Raw genomic sequence first — 22,347 nt, 5'->3', positions numbered from 1 at the left:
TCAGCAATTGGTTAATATTGACTCAAGAAATGTTTATCGTGTCACTGCAGAAGTTTACAATAAGATTAGCGCCTAAGATTTGCCATATTTTATTTAGGTTTTTAATTATGTACAAATCTTGCTCGTCTACTTCCTTCAAAACAACACCACAGGAAAAGTTTCAGCTGTTTTAAAACAGCATCTTCATTCAATGTCAAATCTACTTCTTACTCCTATCTGTAAACTTTGTCCTCAAGTTTCATACAGTTTTCTTTTTTCTGCATGTTCTTCCGTAAAACAATTATTTGCAAACGCCATTCTTTCATTGTTTACATCATTATTCATAATCCGTTTTTTGCATTTTTCATCTACTTTAACATATGCCAAAATTCTTTCCATTGCAATCATTTCAGTTTCTAGTTCTGTCCATTTATAAATTCCGCGTTTAAAAAGTTCTATTAAAATTATAGTTTGAGATAAAACTAGACTTCCATCTCCAAATTGCTGGTGCGCTGAAAGAAGAGTTTTAATTTATACCTAGATTTATACCTAGAAATAAAACAAACTTACCATTGTCTACAGTCAAAAAAATTATAACGATTATTGTCATATAACCAGCGCAGACAAGATCCATCAAAAATGCAAATGATTTTACAAGACACTGAAAGGTAAAATATGACGAATTGTTCAAATCTAGGTGTTGTTCAAATTCATTTTGCAGTTTTTCTTGGACTTGGGAAGCACTGATTGTTGCTAAACCGTTCAGATTTGAGTAAATGTAATCAAGTATAGGACTTCTCGCTGAAAAACAAAATTAACGATAGAGTTAAAACGGGTTAAAAGTCTTACTGGAAGCTTCTAGTCGTCTAAAATTTCGCAAAGAATAAAGACACCATCGTCTAAGTATAACCAGTACGCAGAGTAAAAGTCCGAGTGGTAAAAGACTAAATCCACCTATGTGTGACATAAAAATAATAAATCCTAACACCTCCAAGAAAATCTAGAAAGAAAACAACAGTGTTGTATGCAACCACAGAATGTCAATTTCTTACTTGTAGCAAGTCCCTATAAATGAAAATAATTGAATCGTCTATTATGGAAAGATCTTTCGAAAATCTGTTTAAAATGTTTCCTAAGAAAACTTTTTCAAAGCACTCCATTGGAAAGTAGACAATACTTTTACACACCATTCGATGCAGACGAATTGAAACTTTTTTAGTAAATACAAAGCATATCAAGAAATTTGTAAACATTGTTGCTGCTATCGCTATTGTCATAATTCCATAGACTTGGAACAGAGATTTTTGACTTTCTTGACTACTTGTCTCATTTAACTTGTGGGTTATGTTTGTGCTTTCTTCTAAATAAATCCTTAAAAATTGTCCTTGATAATCGTCTTTGGTAAATGATTAACTTACCATAGAGTGATTAAATTGTCAACGTAAGTTTTTTCTATTTCAAACAATAGAAACATACTGAAGATTACTAACAAGAGCACTACACTTCCTCCCAGAGATAAATATTTTTGGTATATCTTGAAAGCCACCTTTTTTGAATTTATGTTGTCTTCGAATGTCATTTGGTTTCTTGGATTCTCAATTATCAATTTACATTCCTCATTTTCTAAACTCTGTGTATCACCTAATTCATAAATCTCGTCGTCAAAAATGTTTCCAGCTTTTCCAACGCACTTGTCATTTTCCTGCAGAGAACTACAAGTGTGGGTTGCAAAAATCACGATTTTGTCTTGAAGAAATTTGTGCCAATTGGAAATTAAATCGCTTGTATCGTCACCAAATTCTGTTAAACAATCGTCAAAAAAGTAGACCTGGCTTTGTCTGTAGATAGTTCGCGCTATATTGATTTTGGTCTTCAAGGATTTATCTAAATTTCTACCGTCACTGACCACCATCGTCGAATCTCTATCTTTCAAAAGTTCTAAGTTTTCAAACAACTTACAAACTTCTAAAACTTTCTGATATCGATTGTCTTCGTATTTTTCTCCAAATACGATATTCTGACGAATCGTGGAGCTGAACAACCATGGTTTCTGACTTGCGTATGACATGTTCTTGTTTTCGGTCATACAAGTCTTTAGCAAAGCTGATACGAAAATGTCTCGTTTGCAGTTTGGTAAATCTGGCAACCAAGTCAGTCCTTTGTGGATCTTAAATTTCTTAACATAGATGTTTGCAGCTTCGTCTTCGTTCTTCCTGTGTCTTTCTACGTCGTCAAAGAATGTTTTAAATCGTCTTATGATTGTTATCAGCTCAGCTGCTTGACAAACAGCTTGTGGAAACAGAGTACCAAAGCTTTCTGACAATGTGGAAAAGCCACTTATAATAAAGAGAAGTGTGTCGATCGTCATGGAGTAACCAAACAAGGTGTAAACAACGAGAAAAGCGTATAAGGATCCTCTTGTAACGACATCAGCAACTGTCAGACTGAAAGCTTTCAAGTAGAAGAGTTTGTGAATCGTTTGGACTTCTTTTCGTCTAATGTTACAAATAGCATCAAGGCAGTCTTCTGGGTCTATGTTTGTAGTTTCAATTTGGGTTAAGGTTTCTTGAGTAGATTGTAGTCGTTTCTCTGTTTTTTGAAACATTTGCGTTTTCTGATGGGCAACATTTTCAGCGATCAATCCTAAAAAATTATTTTTTTTGTTAAGGTTCCACAGAAAAGTGCATTAGTACCTTGAATAGGTACCATCAATGTGATAAAAAATATCGTAATTAGAATAAGAGGTCCTGCTTTTCGGTAAAGTATGTAAGAAATACTGAGTAACCTTATAGGTGCAATCCAGAGCTCGTTTCCACAATCTATGAAATTTTCAATCACTTGAACGTCTTTAGTAAAGAGAGTGATTATTCTCCCGATGGAAATATCGTCAGTGTGGACGAAAGTCAGAGTTAGAATTCTTCTATAAGTAAAGGACAATAGTGTTGTGCGTACTTTAATGCTCAGGCCTTTCAAAAAAAGAAAATAATTCTGGTTGAAGATACTTTGTAGTAAACTGAAGATTATCATAAGAACAACATAAAGAACGACATGAAGTTTGTTTGTTTCTTTTGCTGAAAAATAAGACAGTAGTTTTTCTACAATGTGGGGTTGAACGATTCTGTAAAATTTAATTTTGTGATAATGTAAACACACTAATTTACACTGTACTTACGTAAAAATTGTATCAGCTAGGAATTTCATGAGACCAAGACTTAAATAACACAGGCCGAAATATTTCGCGATAATAAAAATTATTCCGTTTTTGCTGTTCCATTCACGCTCTAAATTGCAACGCAACTTTTTCGCTTTAAAAGCTGGAGGTACTTCGTATAAATCGTCTTCTGTGAAACTCTTTTGGTACCCTCCTCTTAACAATTTAATCGCGTAGCTGAAAAAAACTCTCATGTGGAATTACAATTTTGACTGGTGTATCAAACTTACCAGAAGAACACTCTCGACAAGACAGCTGCGGCATTATAGGGGTGATTGATTCTCTGCTTTTGCGGTTGGTGTTCCATTGTGAAATGTTACGATTGTTTCAGTAAACGGTACAGAATTGTAGGTAATAAGATTAATTATAGCACTGTTTTTGTAAAAATATTTTTGTGGTAATTATGTGATATCGTCATTAGTAACTAAATTATGTGTACAACACACTAAAACGTTATTCGACTCATAAACAAAAACATGTTATTTTATTGGCAGGTACAATTAAACAAGATAACTGTTGTTGATTTTACAGATATACGCTTAGTAAAATGAAGTATAGGAAGTACCTGTTAAAGACGTGCATAAACAACAATGAATGGAAAAATGTGGCTAGATAATCTTATAAAAACTGATAAAATAGAGTTCAAATGGGGACAAATTTTGTCCAGAAACAAATTATTATGATATTTATTTATTCTTAACTTGGCAGAGTTCATTTATTTAAAGTTCTCCTTTACTTAAATTGTATTACAATATTTTGCATTTCCTGGCGAAAAAAGTAAATTTGAGCCCTATATAAATATTACACCACAAAATTGCAAACGCAAGGTTTTTTTAATTTTTGTTAAACTTACCCACAGAATAGAACTTATTTCTTGTATAGGTACGCTTATTTACTCTTGGTGCAATACGCACCAGCTATTTCAAAAAAGTATTCCAAAGTTTTTAGACAGATCTTTCGCCCTCTGTGAAGCCTTTTGACATAAAATGTAAAAACTGATTGTAGAATTAGAACTGAAATAAACATTACAACTGAATATTATCTTACACATTTCAAATAAGATCCCCTTAGCGAACCTTTGAGTTGACGTCATAAAAATTTTAGACATTATCTACAGACATACTTTAGATAGGGTTTATAGATAGAATGATAGAAGCTGCTGTAGTAGAATGCTCTCATAGCCCTTGGTCGTCACTTTTGTTTTGATGGTCGCGTCTTAAATAATGTAACAAAACATGACAGCTACCCGTACTGTCAATCGTATCGTAAGCCTTCTTGGTAAAGGTAACCACATTTCGTCTATAGACCTTAGGTCAGCGTTTTGACAAATCCCCTTGACAGCTTCTAGCAAAGAAAAAACCTTCTTCCCCGTACCTGGTAGAGGCCCATTCCAATTTACAGTTGTCCCGTTCTGTCTACGTAATGCCGCCCAACTTCAACAAAGGCTCATGGACGCGCTTTTCGGTTTACGTGACGAACTGTGTATTTTTCTCTATTTAAGTGTTATTATTGTTATTAGTAAGACTTTTGAAGAATATGAGCAACTACTCAATGATGCCTTCTTTATTTTATCTTCCGCCAATCTTACGATTAACTTAGATAAATGTCGCTTCTTTCGAGATTCTCTTAAATATCTTGGGTATATCGTCGATTCCTCGGTTCTGCACACTGATCCTGAGAAGGTTGCGGTGATGGTCAACTACCCCACGCCTAAATCGACTACCGAAATTAAGCGTTTCGTAGGTTTATGTTCTTGGTACCGTCGCTTCATCAACCACTTCTCTAGTCTTATCGCCCCTATTAACGAACTCCTAAATGGAAAACAGAAACGCCAAAGAATCACGTGGACAGAACAAGTTAACGCCGTGTTCAAGGAGATAAAACATTTAATGTTTTATGATAAAATTTTTATTTTCATTAGTTTTTATGATTCCTTTATCTTTTTTTTTTGATTTTATAAAACATGCTTTATCATCTGCTCCTGTTGCAGTTAACCCAGACTTCTCTCGTCCGTTTACGATACAAACGATGCTTCTGATAATGGCCTCTGGGCAGTACTTACTCAGAACTTCGAAGACGAAGTAATCGCTTACGCGAGTCGGTCCTTATCTAAAACCGAACGAAATTATAGCGTAACTGAACGAGAATGTTTAGCCTTAGTTTCCGCGCTTGACAGATTTCGTCCATATGTGGAAGGTACCCATTTTGCGGTAATAACTGACTACTACTTACTATTGTGGCTAAACAGATAAAAGACCTGGCAGGCAAACTCGCAAGATGGAGTGTTAAGCTGAACCAACGTTCATTTGACCTTGTCCACTGGAAGGGCAAGTCCAATATAGTCCCGGACGCTTTATCTCGTGCTTCTCCTACCTCCCCTGAAATTTGTTCATTAACGTCAACTTATCTGGACGTCACGATTGACGATATTGACCAAGATTATGCCCGTTTTTGCGAACGCATTATAGCTAACTCACAAAAATATCCTCAGTGGAGGGTAGAAAAACCTTCTATCTTCAAAGATCTCTCTTCTAAGACATCACTGCCGAGCAACATCCCTGAGTGGAAATTCCTAGTTCCTAGGAGCCAAATACAGCACATACTAAAAGTCTGTCATGACGATCCAAAGTCAGCCCACAAAACACTCGAACGAATCACGACACTCTATTATTGGCCTAAGATGGGCAAAACCATCTATCGTTATACACAATCTTGAAAAGTGCGTCAAGCTCAAAAGGCACCTCATGTGGCGCGCACCGGCCTAATGGGTAAGGAAAAAAGTGTTGCATTCACTTGGTAAATAATTTCTGTCGATTTAAGACGTCCTCTTCCACGCTCTTCTAATGGATTTACCTATCTTCTCGTCATCGTACACTGGTTTACTAAACATCCCATTCTGTGCCCATTGCGAAAGGCAACCAGTGTCGCTGTTACTCAGTTTGTACAGGATAATGGAAAACAGTTAGTAGGGCAAGACTTTCTCAACTTATGTCACAATCATAAGGACCAAAAGGTTTGGTTCACCGCCAAATACCATCCCCAGTCGAACCCAGTTGAAAGGTACAACAGAGCTATAAATACCACGATCAGGATCCACAAATGCCACAAAAAATGGGACTCCGAAATCCATAAGATAAGCTATGGAGTAGAGTCTTTCCGTGTTCCGGTAAATTTTATGGTAAGGTTAAGAGAAATCCAGAAACCCTTTTCGCCTGTGATCGTAGCGTATATGCATAAGATTTAGGTTATCTGAAGGATATTTTCGAAAAGGTTATAGCACGCTTACATAAGGCCCATTCCCGTTATGAGCACAACCTTTGAAAACGAGACGCTGAATTTTTTATAGGAGGTAAGGTCTGGAGGTACAATAAGATGGTATCCGACGCTTCGAAAGATTTCTCGCAGAAATTAGCACCCCGATATATTCTTTGCGCCGTACATCGAAACCCCTCGAAGGTGTCATATGAGTGGGTTGATTCTAATGGTCTAAACATTGGTATTTGCCACATCAAACACTTAAACACTTAAAGCCTTATACTGGATCAATAGGTTCACCGTCTGATGATCCTGCCTCGAGTTAGTCTGTTTCACATTCCGTTAGAGTTTGTTACGTTAATTTCACTCCTCTGCAGAATTTGACACTTTCCCAAATTTCTTCAGCACTCACTTGCAATCTGACGTTGGAATGTATGCTTTCCAACCGCATGGTATGCGTAGTTACCGCCTCTTGACTTGGAGAGGAAGTTAGCAAACATAATTTAGTACGCAGATATTTTAAATTTATTGTAAGTATTTTTAAGTACAATCCTAAGAAGAAAATGTTCGGATATTAAATCCCATTTTCTTCCTCCCAAGGGGGGGGGGGGGAGAGTGTAACATTAAAAAGTCTCAACTAGGAACCTCGGATGATTTGTTAAGAAGGTGTCCCCAGTACGAAGGTGGACGCCCGGTTGCTAACAAGCGGTGGTACCGAGGCCCAGAGGTGGCGCCCTCGAGAGAGGAAGGCGCTGCAGAGAGGGTAGAGTGCGCAAGGAGGAAGGTGGTGCGATGAAAAAGGTGCTGCGAGGTGGCTTAAAGGTAACTCACGGAGTAGTTTGGTTCGGTTACGCCATTAGATGCCCCACAACGTTTTTCTTGAGTTGAAGTCAGAAAGAAGGAACCCCCAGCAGCCACCGTTACAACGCCAACGCCTACTCGTGCCGAACTAACCCCGCGGTTGTAAGTCTGTAGAAACCGTCGAAGTGGCACCCAAACCCAAGATAACTTCTCCTCAGTAAGGAAAAAGACTCTCCACACAACCCAATAGCTGCCGTAGCCTTACTGATGTAGATTAACGCGACAAATTATCTTGATTGACGATTTGGTCTACCAAACTTTTGCTTGCCAAGTAAATACACTCTGATAACCTAAACTTCCTGCCTTTTAAATTTGACCTTGAAACATTTTGAAAGGCCCGCGCAAAATTTAAAAATTCAAAAGTTGGGCCTTGGCTGTGATCCTCTAACAAATAGGAACCTACGTTGTGTGTTTTTTTTTTGGTTTTGAAAAATGGCGGGAAGATGTTCTTTCATACAAGTGAGCATATACTGCATGTGAGTTGAGAGCGCAACAAATAATAGACAAAATTGTTTTGGAGGGGGGAGTACGGCACCCCCCTCACAGGAGGAAAGACGCTACGAAGATTTACTCCTCAGCGCAAAAACCCCCTTTTTGTTTTATTCCCGGACATATTACATTTCAAACACCTTAAGATATATGAAAGAAAAACACTCGCGAATTGACAGACATACACATATGAAAAACGAACAAACGGAAATTCTATACATCTGTTTGGAATCAATGCAAATATTTGAATATCACAAATTTAATAAAATAAAGCAAAAACTGAATCAAGTAACTGGATGCAAATACACACGTTATTACAGGCGTGTGGCGGTCGAACAAAATATATATCAATTTCATTTACGAGCACAACAAAATACCCAGAGGGGGCGGTGTAGCGCGAGTAGAGGTTGGGACTCCTGATCGTCACTGTTCTCCCCCCACGACGGTGATTCTATCTACACCAAAGCCTGCTCACACGCACATCTCCATTACGAACGTGCCCTGCGAAACGAGGCGGTTACGATCGCAGATCCGTAGTTGGGTCTCGGCTAACACGAAACCGGCAGCGTTAAAAACCCGCGATCGCCCCCTGACGCTATACAAACCCACGGACTTGTGCAGACGACGCGATCAATCCCGTCAGTCTGAGAAGGAGTGGCGCGCCCCACGTACACTACGAGTTATGTGTTATTTACCTACAATTCCATTTTAAAATATTCAGTCTCTTATAACTCTGATGTTAACAACAACTGAACAAGTGTTTCAAAGAGCAATAAACAACGTTTAGATTCGCCATACAATCTTCTGAAATTTTAAACAACAAATAAAATTCTTATGTGAGATTAAAGTTGGACATCAAACTATTTATGGGATAGAAACATTCATCAACAAAGTATTTACAAAACAAAACTTAGCAAGGATTTATGAAACAAAAGATCTGGTGTGAAATAAACTTGTACAAATAGAAATATTATGTGAGGTTAAAACCGTCGAAAATGAAATTTACGTTCCATTAAAATTATACAACAAATAAAATTACTGAGGTTAAGATTGTGAGATTAAGAAATATAGTATGAGGTGGAAAATTGCAGAGTTAACAAAATCTACAGGAGATTAATATTCGCCACACTTTATCAACGGTTCAAACAAAGAGTTTACGTTACGTCAAATTATATCATGATCTAAATGATTGGTTACTTCAAAAATAATTTACTTTGAGAGTTTAAAATACCACGAACTGGTTACCCCAACAAAACACATAATAAACAAACACAAAAATATCCAATCATCGCTCCGATGAATAAGCGTCTCGGGGATGTAAATTTTAAAATCGTTGCGAGGAATTGCCTCGATCATCATGTTAACGATGATAACCACCTAAGGGAAGAAAATATCATAACCCCCCCGCCAGTTCGCAGTATAATGAACTTGTTTAACTGCCGTAAATAAACTATTAGCAATCTTGTGTGAAGAATTTACAAGTGTTATAATGTAACACTTACGTATATGCAGCCAGAGACCTATTCCTAATTAAACATAAGGCGTTTTTCCTGACTAATAAGTGAATTTCATGAAATCTTCTAGCAAATGGTTTATTTAAATAATCCTGATTGTTAAATTGTGTTTGTTCTAGCTGAGTATTAAGAAAAACTAGCTTGATTGGTGAATTTACAAACAATGAAACAAAATTTACAGCACGTGTTCGCGTTCGACCGGAAGTCCGCATTTCTCCGATTAAAAGGCCGCAAGAATTAACCGCGCGGGTTGGGGACAACTGTATCATTATGAAAAATACGTTTGATTGTCATTAAACAAAGGCTTCCTACCGTTTTGTTAACTACCAAACCAACTAATTTAAACCTAGCGCTTACCACGTGGTTACACTCTCACAGGCACATGCAGAATGAAATCATTCTACGCCATGCAGCTTCTCTCTACCAACCCTCTAACTGAAATCACCCTAGCGCTACGTGCTGCCATCTAACTCAATGATCATGCAAACTAACCCCTAAGCGCTACGTTCATTAGACTAGACATGCATATTTGGTTGCTTATGTTTAACGATTTCCTTTTCGTGATTTAAATTCGGTCACCACAACACATTCGATTATTGGTAATTCTGGAACCAAAGATTACATTTTTAGGCTGAACTAGTTTCCCGATGTCTTTTTTGATCTATTTTGAGGCAATTCTCTTTGAGATGAAGCCATAACAACTAATGTTAGGAAGGTTCACTTATAGGCAACGGTCGATATTTCAGCATTATTTTACTGGTTGCCTGCTCTTTAATGAAACACCAATTACCTCTTTTCAGGTAAGCTTATCAACCAAGAAGTGCTCAATCTGAAGAATAACTAAACTTCATCTAACAATGCTAGAAGTTCACACGAGTGCAACACATTCGCTCGGTTATCGAAGCGAATGTTAGAGTCTCTTAGTCTTTTAATGCTTAACTTTAAAGCATATGGATGAATACATAGTGTCTTCAAACTCACATATGTGTCTCATTTGAGTTCAAAGAAATGTAAGGATAATTTAAAAAGGGGTCGTTTCACCAACCCACACGTGAATTTGGAAACTCCAAATACTTAAAACTAACTGCAGTATGCCTATAAGTTTCACAAATTCTACAGAAAATGATTTCTTGTCCATATAGGAACTTTCTTCCACGCTTCTCTGGCGTCGAGTGATGAAATCGTTAAAAATTACGACAAGATTTGCTAAAGACAACATACTGATAGCTTCTAAAAGACTCTCGAATTTGGGGAACAGTTGATGCATCAAAATCCGTGGAATTTTAGATCCCTCTAGAACCAAAACCTCATATATTTTTTTTTAATCAGTTCACGATTGTTCACAATTTTGTTAACGTAAACATAAAGAACAATAATCGTTTCAGGTAGATTAAAATAAACAGTACATATCTTGGAAATATACCAAATGTTATGATAAGCAGAAATGTACGAGTACTATACTCACCGTTGTGATATTATCATCTAAAGTTCGATATAAAAATAACTGTTATCAACAACCATACATATATTTTGTTTCTGTTCGTGCAGTTAGTGCATAACCACTACAATGGATAAATATATGTTAATACTGGGTCTTACTCTCGCACAAGTTGTAATTTCGGTAAGAAACTTCATTATTATAACAACAGCCTTCGTCGATAACTCTATTTTTGACTTATAAAGACATCAGAAGATCCTCTGATCCAACTACCTGATGGACAAATACAAGGTCGCCAAGATGTAACCTCTGAAAATAAAGCGTACTACGCTTTCGAAAAAATACCATATAGCGCTCCACCCATAGGAGATCTACGATTCAAAGTAGGAGATCATGCGTCAGCCAATTTAAAACTTACAAAGATGTTATAGGCACCACAACCTCCTGAACCGTGGGAAGGTATACTTAATACTACTCATTTAGATATTTCGTGCTATAACATGAAAATGATGATGCGAGCGATGCCGGGTGTTGATCAGTCAGAAGATTGCCTTTACCTTAATGTTGCCACGCCGAAAGTAATTAACTAATCTCAATCTAATTAACTACTAATAACAATTAATTTGAGAATTTTAGCTTCCATCTGAGGGAGACGAAGAACTTTTACCCGTCATGGTTTGGATCTATGGAGGAGCGTTCATGGGAGGATCTGCTACAAATAATCCACCCGACCTGTTCGTGAATAACGATGTTATTTTAGTTTCCATGAATTATAGAGTGGGACCTTTTGGTATCGATGGCAAACACATAGAATTTTGCACATTTAACTAAAAATAAATTATAGGTTTCCTGTCAACACAGGACGAAGTAATACCAGGCAATGCTGGTTTAAAACTATTAGCTCTAAAGTGGACTAACCAAAACATACACCTCTTCGGAGGAGATCCTGAAAGAGTTACCATTTTTGGACAAAGTGCAGGAGGTGGTTCTTGTGCATATCAATTGTTAAATCAGGAGTCATCAGGTGACGCTACAAATTTTAAAACTCCACAAGCCCTTAATTCTTTTTGGAACTTCAGGTTTATTTCAAGGTGCTATTTTAGAAAGTGGAACTTTCCTCAGTACAGGCATGTTCCAACGAAATTCAAGAAAAGTAGCTTTTGGAACAGCAGCAACTTTAAACTCTACTTTTGAATCTAGTGACGACTCTCAAGCGCTACTTGACTTTTTGCTGACGTTGGATGCTGAAGATTTGAATGAAGCAGCAAATCAGTACAATGCAGCTGTAAGTTAGTCTTCCTAACTAAAGAGACTTGCTAAAACCAGTTCTAATTCAGTCAAGCAACTCTTGGGACGATTTAACAGAACCAGGGCGTCCTTACGCACCTGTAATTGAAGTTAAAAATCCCGATGCAGTTCTAACTCGGAAACAATATGGTCTTTTAAAAGCTGGTAACATTCTGAAAGTGCCAGTTCTTATGGGTTTTACGTCTGAAGAAAAAATCGGACCGTATCAAGGTTTGTGTTCTACATGATTTGGACTTGTGTTATTGTATGGTCTTTAGATCCGGAGAGTCTTGTCGATATTGCAGCAACGATAGACGAAAATCTAGATGTTATCGTTCCTGCCGATATGCAGATTACTGATGCGGATAGTCTCACTGAAATGGGACGTCTAATCCGAGAGATATATACGGGAGGAGAAACATTCTCAAATGACTTAGGAGGTGCTGTTAGGGTACGTTTATGAATAGACAAGTTTTGTCTAAAAAAGTCAATACATTTTGTAGTACGGCAGCGATACCTTTCTCAGTAGAGCAATGATTAAACATGAGGAGATTTTTTCTCAGTTTGCCGAAACATATTTTTATCAATTTTCATATGATGGAAGTTTTGCTCATAGTGAATCTCCTTATGAAGATGCTGGCAATGTGGGGCATGGTTCAGAACTAAGTTATATATTCTGCAGTGGTACTAGTTGTACAGATAACAGTTATCCAGAAGAGGATTTGTTGGCACGTCAGAGACTGATTACCTTGTGGACTAATTTTGCTAAGTACCAGTAAGATTTGAATATATTTTAAAATTTTCCTAAAATTTGTACCTCTGTTTTTTGACTAGACATCCAACTCCAGAGCCACTAGAACTGTTGCAAAATGTTACTTGGCCTGCTGTTTCTACTGAGAATGGAAATTTCTTTTATCTGGACATTGGGGAAAATCTTGTTGTCGAGGATCATCCGAAGGGAAATGCTTTTGCTATGTGGGTTGCGCTATATGACAGTTTAGGTTATGATGATTTTGACACGTACTAGTATATGTGGTAATGAAATTAGATACAGAATTATAAAAATGTTATCCCATATCTACAAAGAAGTTTTATTTAATTTTAGGCACGTTTTCAACCTTGAAATTGTAGTCCACCAATTGTTTGATGCAAACTTCAGTTATCATTAAGGAAAATTTTGATATTTTTTCATATCCAGGGGCCCTCTCAGGTCAAAATTAAACGAAATGTGTTTTGAAATCTAACAAAAAATATTTTCTGTACAGGTTTACGAGAAATTAAGATTGGTAAACAACATATAAATGTACTTTTGTCTACCGATTAACGCAAATGACAATATTGATCACATTGAAATTGCATTTGAATATTTTATGATACCCAAAATATAGTGTTAAATGTTGTACTCTACAAATACAATCTTTCAAAGAGAAGTCAATTTCACAAATAAAAAATAGCTACTACTTCAATTGCTGAAAACTATGGAATTAGAAATAATCGATTTTATTTTCAGCTGCGGTAATATTTTGTGCCTCACACCTTTATCAACAAATCGGAATCGAAAAAAAAGTTGCTTTCATAATGTGTCTGCTTTCCTTATATTTTTCATCATAAGTATGGTTCTTATTTATAGTGTTTATGCAACCAGACTATTCTGTACAAAACTAACATTAGTACAATGTAATGTGGGATTATTTTTAGTTCTTGCATATTACGGACAATTGATTTATATATTTACTAGCTGTTACCCGCAGCTCTGCTTGCGTGGATTTCGCAATTAGGACACATTATTTTTCATCTCCTTATTTATTTGTTGATTTCAATTTATATTATTTTTTAAGTTTGTGGAGGATTCATTAATAATAATAACAACATATGTATAAAAGTTTTTGTCCTGTCCGGCTGACTGATTCATCAACATAACTACTGGAGCTATAAACATGAAATTTGGACAAAAGTTTTCTTTCGTAATGTGAAACAAAACTATTCTAACAAAAATATAATATAATAGTAACTATACTTAATACATATATTCTATTTATTTCAATTACGGAAATAAAAAATTATAACAAAGAACAAAATTAATTTGTTACTAACAAAGTACTTCTTTGTATACCACATTCGTCGTAAGCTTTCCATGTGCTAGAATTACCAGACGACTCGCGGCACTCACTCTGGAACAGGCCACATAGAACTGTCCATGAGAAAAACAGTCTTCCAGCAGGTCTATTCCGGCCATTTTCAATGTTTGACCTTGTGCTTTATTGATAGTTATTGCGAAGCAGACCTTCAGGGGGAACTGCAACCTTTTGAATTCAAATGGGTATTCTGACGGTATTAAAGGTATTCGTGGTATGAATACCTTTTCCCCTTGAGCACATCCCGTGATTATCGTGGCCTCTACAACATTCCGGTGGAGAGCCGTTATTTGCAATCTGGTGCCATTGCATAACTTTGGAGGGTTCAGGTTCCTTAATAGCATAACTGGTGCGCCAATCTTAAGTGTGAGATTATGAGGGGGAAGACCAGCTGGGTTAAGCGTATTTAAAAACTCGACTGGATAATTTATAGCATCATCAGTTTGTACTACCGAATCCATGGATTTATATTGAATTTCTTCTCCTTCAAATGATTTTAACAAAAGATCGTTAATACCAGCCGCTCTATCATTTTTGGGAGTCAAAATAGCACGTTCGCATAACCAGTCTATGGGTTTTGCCTTGAGATTGATGATGTCGGGGTAAATTTTGTTGGTTAGTTCTGTAAGAGATTCTACTACCGTAGCCAGAGTTGGTGGTATAATAATCTTACCATCAACTGTAGGGTAATTTCCATCTCCTATTTGAAGCACAGTCTGTGCAAACTCACCAACGGTAGCATCATCTCCTAAAAGTACTCTCATATTTGTCTTTAAGGCGAGCTTCTTAATTTGGGGCCACAAATACGATGATTTTAAACATGACCTCACTTCATCGGCTCGTGTTCCCCTTGGTACGACGGGTAAGGTTTGTCGAAAGTCTCCAGCTAAGAGAACCGTAACATCAAACTACTATTTTCTCTTATATCTCGCAGAGTTTTACTGAGAGCTTCTACGCCTCCTTTACCCATAAAGGAGGCGTAGAAGCTCTCAGTAAAACTCTGCGAGAATGCACTATGGCCCACCATAGTGCATTCATCCCATACTATAAGTTTTGTTTCTTTCAAGACTTGCGCCATATTGCTCTGCTTTGAAATGTTGCACAGAGGTGTCTCTACACGCATTAGATTTAAGGGTAATTTAAAAGCAGAATGCGCTGTTTTACCGCCATCCAGCAACGTGGCTGCTATGCCAGAAGAAGCAACTGCCAAGGCTATCCCGCCATTTTTTCGTACTCTAGCCAATAATAATTTTAAAAGAAACGTTTTACCCGTGCCTCCAGGAGCATCCAAAAAGAATACTTGACCAGTGCCATTCTCGATACTATCTAAAACTTGGTTGTAAATTTGATATTGTTCTGTATTTAATAAACTTTCGTTGTTGGATACTACTTGAGCCAATAAAAGTGTGTCATAGCTAATCTCTCTGAGATAGTCTCTGTTGTATGACTTCTTCACGTCTTACAGGCTGAGGCAAACCATAATACTCTAAACATTGTCCTCCTAAAGATAAAACCGTACCTTCAATGGAAATCAGACACTTGTTGTACACTTCATTCATAATCTGAACACTGTCTTGACACTCTGACTGCACTTGACGTTTATGTCCTCCGACAGACTGTTTTTATATTTCTCCCATATACTTAAAGCGTCTGTTACTTTGCAAAATATCAACAAAATTGAGAACAGGTCTCGTAGCTTAAAAGGAGAATCAGTAAGAGCAGCTTCTTCCATTGTAGCATTCCACTGCTTGTCATCTTCTAGCAAACCCAAAGATTTACATGATTACTGGTATGTGGGATAAACGACACCATCAATAGTTTTTAAATCCGAGCATGATGTTGGCCCTCTCACTTGATGAAGAAGAAGACGAAGGTAGTAACATTCGGCGTTATTAGGGTGGACGGTGTAGCTTGATCTTTTTTGACTCCCGGCCAACCATCAACATTGTTTCCACGTTTTCGTCTCTCAAATTTAGTACTTTTCGACACATAGTATGAAGGGACTTCAACATAGAGAAGGGTTTTTGCAAAATTATCCGTTTTGCAAAGATCAAAAAATGCTAGAAGAGTAGTTTTCTGTGGATTATTTACCTTTTCAGTCACATTATTGAAGTCGTTAGGATTAAAATAGACACGCTGGCCATTTTCCAAGTGCACTGCGAGATGAAAAACAGCTAGAAATCTTTCATGTATAGGAAAGGCCAGGATTCTCCAAACAGCTTCAGAGCTGCTAATATATCGACCACTTTCATATAATTTGACCTCATCATTGTCATTTTCAAGACCAAATGAGGCTTGGTCGGATCCGTTATTGACGTATTTGCATATATATTTAATAGATTTTACAGAGTTACAATACTCGATGTTGATGTGAGCAGCAAAAGTTCGAGACAAAACTGGATTATACGGTACCACCCATCTATTAACTAGGGTTACACCATGGATTTTAACCGTGGATCCACCATCCGCGGGACCTCTTCGCCGATATTTATATATATAGCATCATAATCTCTTTCCACATTTAATTGCGTTACATCCTCTGGAAGTTGCTTTGATCATCTTAAAAAAAAAGCGTCTGACGAAGGAGAACTCGACGGGGATACGGTTAACAGCGTCCTAAATATGGTCTCTCCAGATTTCTCCCAAGATTATATGCAGCGCAACCTGAGGGTATGGACCGAGAATAGTATAGAGGGGGAGGTTACTTCGGACGCCTTACATACCATTGAGAGTTTGTCGACACCAGTTACGCCTTTGGCCTCCTCTCCATCGGTTCCTCTTCTTCAAATTCAGGGGGACCCCATTAAATCCATCCTCACTCTCATGCAGGATGTCGTTAACCAACAGCATCATCAAAGACATCCCATACGGCAATGGATGGGCAGGATTTCGGCAGACAATCCAGACTCGTGGGCCGAAATTGCCGAGGAAGCCTTGCTGTTATTTTTTCCATTTGACGAGAGAGCGAAGACAAGACCTGTGAAGGCCAAACCTCCTCCTGCTACTCCAAAGGTCTTAAATAAAAATCAGAAGAGGACAGCTGAATATAAGAAGATCCAGGATATTTACCAAAAAAATCGAAGACTCCTGGCAGATAAAATAGTTTCTGGAGAGCCCCTAGATGTACCCCCCGTATGGCCCTCAATGGAATCCGTCATGTTGGTCCACGGTCGAATGTTTCAATCTGCGTCTCCTCCTGATGACCACGCTTTTGTCCCTAAATCCTCTTCTCTTCTTCCGCAGGATTTCTCCCTTATTACTCCGGATGAGATCGCACAGTCGAAAAGGGGGTGGCCAAAATCAGCTCCCGGCAGCGATGGAGTAACGGTCTTGGCTGTGAATCGCTGCAGTAACAACCTGTTAGCGATACTATTTAACATCCTCTTAATTAGCAGGTACCAACCACTCGACTGGAGGCGGATGAGGACTGTCCTGATCCCAAAACCAGGAAAGAACAGATCCGACCCCACCAACTGGCGTCCCATCACGATAGGTTCTTCCGTCCAGCGTCTTTTTCATCGCACCCTTGCTCAACGCCTCACTAACATGACCAGTTTGAATCCCAACCAGCGGGGTTTCACGAAGACCGACGGTTGCCTTGCCAACTCCCTCGTGTTGGACAACATGGTCAACGATAGGACCCAAGCGAGGCTAGGTACGAGCGTGATGTCCATGGACCTGCGCAAAGCTTTCGATTCAGTATCGCATTTTTCTATTATGAGAGCTTTGCGTAGAGTACAGGCGCCTACCTACCTAATTGGGTATATAACAGCTACGCTCACTTCTTCCTCCACGGTGTTCAGCGTTGGCCATGAGGTTTCAGTCCCTGTTAACATCAATTCGGCAAGGTGACCCGATGAGTCCAATCTTGTTTAACCTAGTTTTGGACGAGCTGGTTGACGATCTCACTGCTTCGGATCTGGGATGTCCGATGGCAGGCGGGGTGCGATGCTCGGTGTTAGCGTTTGCTGACGACATCGTCTTGCTGGCGGAGAACGAAAAGAACCTGCAAGTGTTGGTAGACAAGTCGGTTAAGTTCTTTGGTTGCAGGGGCATGGAAGTCAATCCTACCAAGTGTCATGTGCTTGTGAAGAAGAGAATCAGGGACGCTGTCATACCGGTCACAAGGACCGACGTTAATATTCAGGGAAGAGCGGTGACGCACGTCTCGGACCTTAATCCACTTCGGTACCTTGGGTACAAGTACGGTAGCCAGGGCCAGCTGAAGCCATGCCTCACCAACTACCCAGTCTGGCTGCAGCGTTTAGTGGCGCTGCCATTGAAGCCGATGCAGAAGTTTTCGCTCCTGAAGGGTTTCCTTTTGCCCAGAATCCTTCACTCTCTGATGGGGACGAGGGTTACCAAGGACCTGTTGGGGAATTTAGACAGAATTAATCGGCAGTACACGAAAAAGATTCTTCACTTACATCTGCACACTTCTAATGAGCTTATCCACGCCCCCGTAAGGGAGGGCGGATTAGGAGTGTGCGAGTTGTCGATTTCCGTTCCCCAAATACTTCTGCGTAGGCTGGATGGTCTCAAGAATAGGGCGGCTGAAGATGTCGTGGTGTTGGCTATGCTGGCGTCGAGACGTATCGATGCATTCAGGATTCGACTTCGCAAGATGCTCGAACACTTTCCTGAGGGTGGCCACAAACAGTTAGTAAGGCAAGGTGTGTTTTCAAGGGGATTTACCGCTGCGAGCCAGGATTCGTCGTCGCGATCTTGGGTTGATACCAAGCCAGCCGGATGGAGCGCCGGGGATTGGGTACGGGCGATCCATTTGAGAACGGCAAACCTTCCAACGGTAGGTATTCCATCAAACCCCGTAGAACTTAGAGCATGTCGCGGTGGGTGTTCAGCCTATGAAACGATATGTCATATACTCCAAGCGTGCCCGGTGGCGCATGACGAACGTATATTTCGTCACGACGCCGTGGTGAAAAAAGTGGCGGCCCATTGTTCACGGCAGGGATGGAGAGTGGAAGAAGAACCGCGAGTCCGGCATGAGGACGGAACTCTCTATAAGCCGGACCTCGTAATCTTCAAATGTCCCACGCAAGCGGTGGTAGTCGACGCGCAGATCAGCTGGGAAACGGGCCCGTCCATGCTGCATATCTGGAACAAAAAGAAGGCGGTATATTGTAACGGCAAATTTTTGGCGGCCGCCAAGAAGAAATGGCCAGATACGGAGTTCTCATTCCACCCAGTCATCCTTGGAGCTAGGGGTATCTGGCCAGCTTGCAATTCTTCCACAGAGGCCGAACTGAACATCAAGGCAACCCTCAAGCGGAGCTGCGTGGCCTCCACGCTAAAGTGGGGCTGCTCAGCCCACAGGACGTTTATCAAGAGGGTTTGGAAGCTTCCATCCACGCAGCGCTTCCGGCAGGCCGCCAACAATATACCTACAACATCTAATTAGTTTCCATCCCCTTCTTTTTCTGTTCGTCGCTACTTTAACCGCCACTTACCACTCAAAAATTTCGTTCGCCACACGGGGAGCATCGCCTGGGGATCGCATTCTGGGGTGAGGACACTTCGGTTTCTGAGGCCTGGAGATCCCGTATGGACCCTCGGGATTGGTTTCCTACAACAAAAAGGGAGATTAGCAAGTCAACTGCATATACTGAGGAGCGCTTACCTGATTGACGACGATCCTGTGTGAGATCTAGCCGGGATGCCAACGGAGCGACGAACACTGAAACAAAGAAGCGTATTAGGATGTATTTTATAACTTTCTTAAACTATCTTAATTAAGAGCCTAACATCTACATCTTAATATTACTAATATCTTATTTACATCTTATTTACATCTTATTAGTAATCATCATATTTATCTATAATATCTTAAGAGCTAATACCATAACTTAATATCTAAGATAAATCTAAATTTTAATCCTAATTTACATACTAATTTACATCCTAATTTACATCTTAATTTACAACCTAATCTACATCTTAATTTACATCTTAATCTACATCTTAATTTACAACTTAATTTACATCTTAATCTACATCTTAATTTATATCCTAATTTAATTATATTATTTACATACTTACATCAACATCTTAATTAATAATATCTTAATCTTAAAGATTAATACTTTATAAGTAGTGTACTAAAACTAACATCTTAATTGTATTTTATATACAGTCCTCCCTGGAGGTTTTTCTTTATTAGGTACTATAAGTTAACAATGTACATTTATATAGGCCTAGAGATTTAAGAACACCTTTTTACTTGTTTTCTACGCTGTAATAGCATTTTAGCATACTTGAAAAACAAGAAACGCTTTATTTGTATTCCTGTTCGTGCATAATAAAGTTATTACTAGCCGTCGTCGCCTGTTTGGGTTTCTTTCAGGAGAATTCGAGGATATTTTTTGCTACAGCAACCTCCTTTCATACACGGGGATTTCCTCAAATTTCCGCAGGGCCCATGGATCATATTGGTTTTGATAATTTTATAAAGGATAGGATCCTTTTGAGGATCCGGTATCTCCGCACAGATAACATTATCTATATTAACCGCAGAAATTCGCTGCTCCAACCACAACAAAATGTGGATGTGTGGAAGACCTCGCTTCTGCCATTCAACGGAATACATAAAGCAACGCACTTTTCCAAACAAATTTCCTTTTGTTAGCAGTGACATAATTGCTTTAACTTTTAAATGAAATACCTGTGCTATAATGTCATGACGATCGTGTGGCTTTTGACCAGGCAGCAATGCATCTGCAATATCTTTCCATTGAGGATTGCATGTAAATGTGATGAAAAGGTCAGGGCGACCGTAATGGCGTACGTAGGTCATTGCATCTTGAGTTCTTTCATGCATATATCGAGGTGATCCAGTAAACGGTGAAGAGAGTACCACCCTATTACCAAGTTGAGTAATATCGGTGTCCTGCCTTCCTATCGCATCTTTCAAATGTACATAACTATCTGCTCTGAGGTATGCTTGGTTGTACCTGATATAATTCAATCTTTCCGTTTCTATTTTCGCATACATATCAACTAAATATTGACTAAAAAGAGTACGGTAGTATAACAATCGATTTTCGTCTTCTTCTCTAACCATGATGCGATATGAATAAAAATTTAGCGCCGATATGGTTTTTTGAAGAGATGTTTTTGTTTTAGGATCATATTGCGGTATGTCAATAGAGTAACCATCCTCACCATAACAAAATAGGAGTGGGTATTGCAGGGCGTCATATGAGCGGTGTAACTCGCTGATCCGATGCAATTTGTTATCGTGATTTTGTAAAACGATATCTCGCTTGTCGAACTGCTGTCCGACTATGACTAGAGCAACTTCACTCGTTGTCTGTGCATTATAACGGCCTATGTGAGCATTGGCTGGTTTTCTATCAGCGTGAATAACGACTTCAAATTTTTCACAATCTTCGGGTACTTTTTGAAGAGTTGTTTTCAGGTCCCTTATATATGAATTTTTCTCGTGCAACATCGCTTGCAGTTGTTTGACCAGATTTGGTTTCACACCAGAGAAATTGCTGCATCTCAAATTTGCCTCTCTCTCGTCTTCACCAATGAAGTAAATTTGAAGAAATTGAGGATCTTGTTGGGGCAAGGGTAATAAGCTATCAACCAAATGATAAACCTGTCCCTGTACTTTAAACGTGGGCATAAAACCATCTTCCATTATTTTCTTAGCTCCAAAGGACGTCACCTGAAAGCAACTGTTATACTTTCTAATACCATCCATAAAATGAACCTGCTCTGGATGAAGACCCATAATCAAGCTGTGAAGAGGCTCTGGCAAGGGTTTAAATGTTGGAAGTTGCACTTTACCACCGGCGCAACACATGCCAGGAGCTTCTTCTTTCCACTTATAAGCAAGACAATGTATGCATTTGTGAGTCATAGCACCTAGGGCAACAGTTTTATCAGTTTCATAAGCTAATTCAAGATCATACATCATTCCAGACAAAGCTTTAACTTTCCACTGAAGCAAATTTCATGCCTAAAAACACTTGCTCTATGAACATCTGGATTATTTTGCTGGTAAGTCATCACTGCAGCGCGGTGAGCCTTATAACCTCTTATCTTCTTTTTACGCCGGTGCTACTTTCGGAGAGCGGGTCCTTCTCGTGGTGTTTGCACTTACCTTGGATTCAACTTCGTTGCTAAACTCTTCCTAACCAAAAATAATAG

The 22,347-nt window shown here is 38.8% G+C and overlaps 4 protein-coding genes across 4 annotated transcripts; 1 reads left to right on the top strand and 3 right to left on the bottom strand.

Moving 5' to 3' along the window:
• Positions 1 to 73: 73 nt before the first annotated feature.
• Positions 74 to 3,670, bottom strand: LOC135138269 (probable multidrug resistance-associated protein lethal(2)03659). Its single transcript, XM_064068209.1, has 8 exons — positions 3,421 to 3,670; positions 3,152 to 3,367; positions 2,673 to 3,097; positions 1,398 to 2,622; positions 1,032 to 1,350; positions 829 to 979; positions 550 to 780; positions 74 to 491 (listed from the first exon to the last, which is right to left on the bottom strand). The coding sequence occupies exons 1-8, from the start codon at positions 3,495 to 3,497 to the stop codon at positions 232 to 234; spliced, it is 2,904 nt and encodes a 967-aa protein (XP_063924279.1). The 5' UTR covers positions 3,498 to 3,670; the 3' UTR covers positions 74 to 231.
• A 7,161-nt stretch (positions 3,671 to 10,831) lies between these two features.
• Positions 10,832 to 13,103, top strand: LOC135138284 (juvenile hormone esterase-like). The gene is made up of 10 exons (XM_064068223.1): positions 10,832 to 10,930; positions 10,993 to 11,130; positions 11,179 to 11,325; positions 11,384 to 11,537; positions 11,592 to 11,771; positions 11,827 to 12,032; positions 12,085 to 12,265; positions 12,313 to 12,485; positions 12,538 to 12,809; positions 12,869 to 13,103. The coding sequence occupies exons 1-10, from the start codon at positions 10,877 to 10,879 to the stop codon at positions 13,059 to 13,061; spliced, it is 1,698 nt and encodes a 565-aa protein (XP_063924293.1). The 5' UTR covers positions 10,832 to 10,876; the 3' UTR covers positions 13,062 to 13,103.
• Positions 13,104 to 14,123: 1,020 nt separating this feature from the next.
• LOC135138633 (ATP-dependent DNA helicase PIF6-like) lies at positions 14,124 to 15,728 on the bottom strand. Its single transcript, XM_064068611.1, has 4 exons — positions 15,626 to 15,728; positions 15,334 to 15,525; positions 15,112 to 15,282; positions 14,124 to 15,055 (listed from the first exon to the last, which is right to left on the bottom strand). The coding sequence occupies exons 1-4, from the start codon at positions 15,726 to 15,728 to the stop codon at positions 14,124 to 14,126; spliced, it is 1,398 nt and encodes a 465-aa protein (XP_063924681.1).
• A 3,892-nt stretch (positions 15,729 to 19,620) lies between these two features.
• LOC135138632 (uncharacterized) lies at positions 19,621 to 22,111 on the bottom strand. The gene is made up of 5 exons (XM_064068609.1): positions 21,908 to 22,111; positions 20,852 to 21,862; positions 20,502 to 20,755; positions 19,811 to 19,867; positions 19,621 to 19,756 (listed from the first exon to the last, which is right to left on the bottom strand). The coding sequence occupies exons 1-5, from the start codon at positions 22,109 to 22,111 to the stop codon at positions 19,621 to 19,623; spliced, it is 1,662 nt and encodes a 553-aa protein (XP_063924679.1).
• Between the last annotated feature and the right edge of the window lie 236 nt (positions 22,112 to 22,347).

This window comes from Zophobas morio, unplaced genomic scaffold, assembly GCF_036711695.1.
Source record: "Zophobas morio isolate AGI-343-1 ecotype UQ-CSIRO unplaced genomic scaffold, CSIRO_AGI_Zmor_V1 ptg000030l, whole genome shotgun sequence".
Taxonomy (NCBI): Eukaryota; Metazoa; Arthropoda; class Insecta; order Coleoptera; family Tenebrionidae; genus Zophobas; species Zophobas morio.
The sequence above is the reverse complement of the archived record's forward strand: the minus strand, read 5'-3'. Positions and strand labels throughout refer to the sequence as shown.

Bases quoted from the DNA above. Each gene is read 5' to 3' on its own strand.
- LOC135138633 (XM_064068611.1), bottom strand. From the start codon at position 15,728: ATGAATGAAGTGTACAACAAGTGTCTGATTTCCATTGAAGGTACGGTT. The intron at 15,283-15,333 runs GTAAAACAGCGC...TAATGCGTGTAG, and splicing joins AGCCACGTTGCTGGATGGCG to AGACACCTCTGTGCAACATT. The intron at 15,056-15,111 runs GTAAAACTCTGC...CGGTTCTCTTAG, and splicing joins AGGAGGCGTAGAAGCTCTCA to CTGGAGACTTTCGACAAACC.
- LOC135138269 (XM_064068209.1), bottom strand. From the start codon at position 3,497: ATGGAACACCAACCGCAAAAGCAGAGAATCAATCACCCCTATAATGCC. The intron at 1,351-1,397 runs GTAAGTTAATCA...ACAATTTTTAAG, and splicing joins GACAATTTAATCACTCTATG to GATTTATTTAGAAGAAAGCA. The intron at 781-828 runs GTAAGACTTTTA...TTTGTTTTTCAG, and splicing joins TAGACGACTAGAAGCTTCCA to CGAGAAGTCCTATACTTGAT.
- LOC135138632 (XM_064068609.1), bottom strand. From the start codon at position 22,111: ATGTATGATCTTGAATTAGCTTATGAAACTGATAAAACTGTTGCCCTA. The intron at 21,863-21,907 runs GTTCATTTTATG...AGTTGCTTTCAG, and splicing joins TGGGTCTTCATCCAGAGCAG to GTGACGTCCTTTGGAGCTAA. The intron at 20,756-20,851 runs GTATTTCATTTA...GTTGAATGGCAG, and splicing joins GTCATGACATTATAGCACAG to AAGCGAGGTCTTCCACACAT.
- LOC135138284 (XM_064068223.1), top strand. From the start codon at position 10,877: ATGGATAAATATATGTTAATACTGGGTCTTACTCTCGCACAAGTTGTA. The intron at 10,931-10,992 runs GTAAGAAACTTC...TGACTTATAAAG, and splicing joins TCGCACAAGTTGTAATTTCG to ACATCAGAAGATCCTCTGAT. The intron at 11,538-11,591 runs GTATCGATGGCA...AATAAATTATAG, and splicing joins TTATAGAGTGGGACCTTTTG to GTTTCCTGTCAACACAGGAC.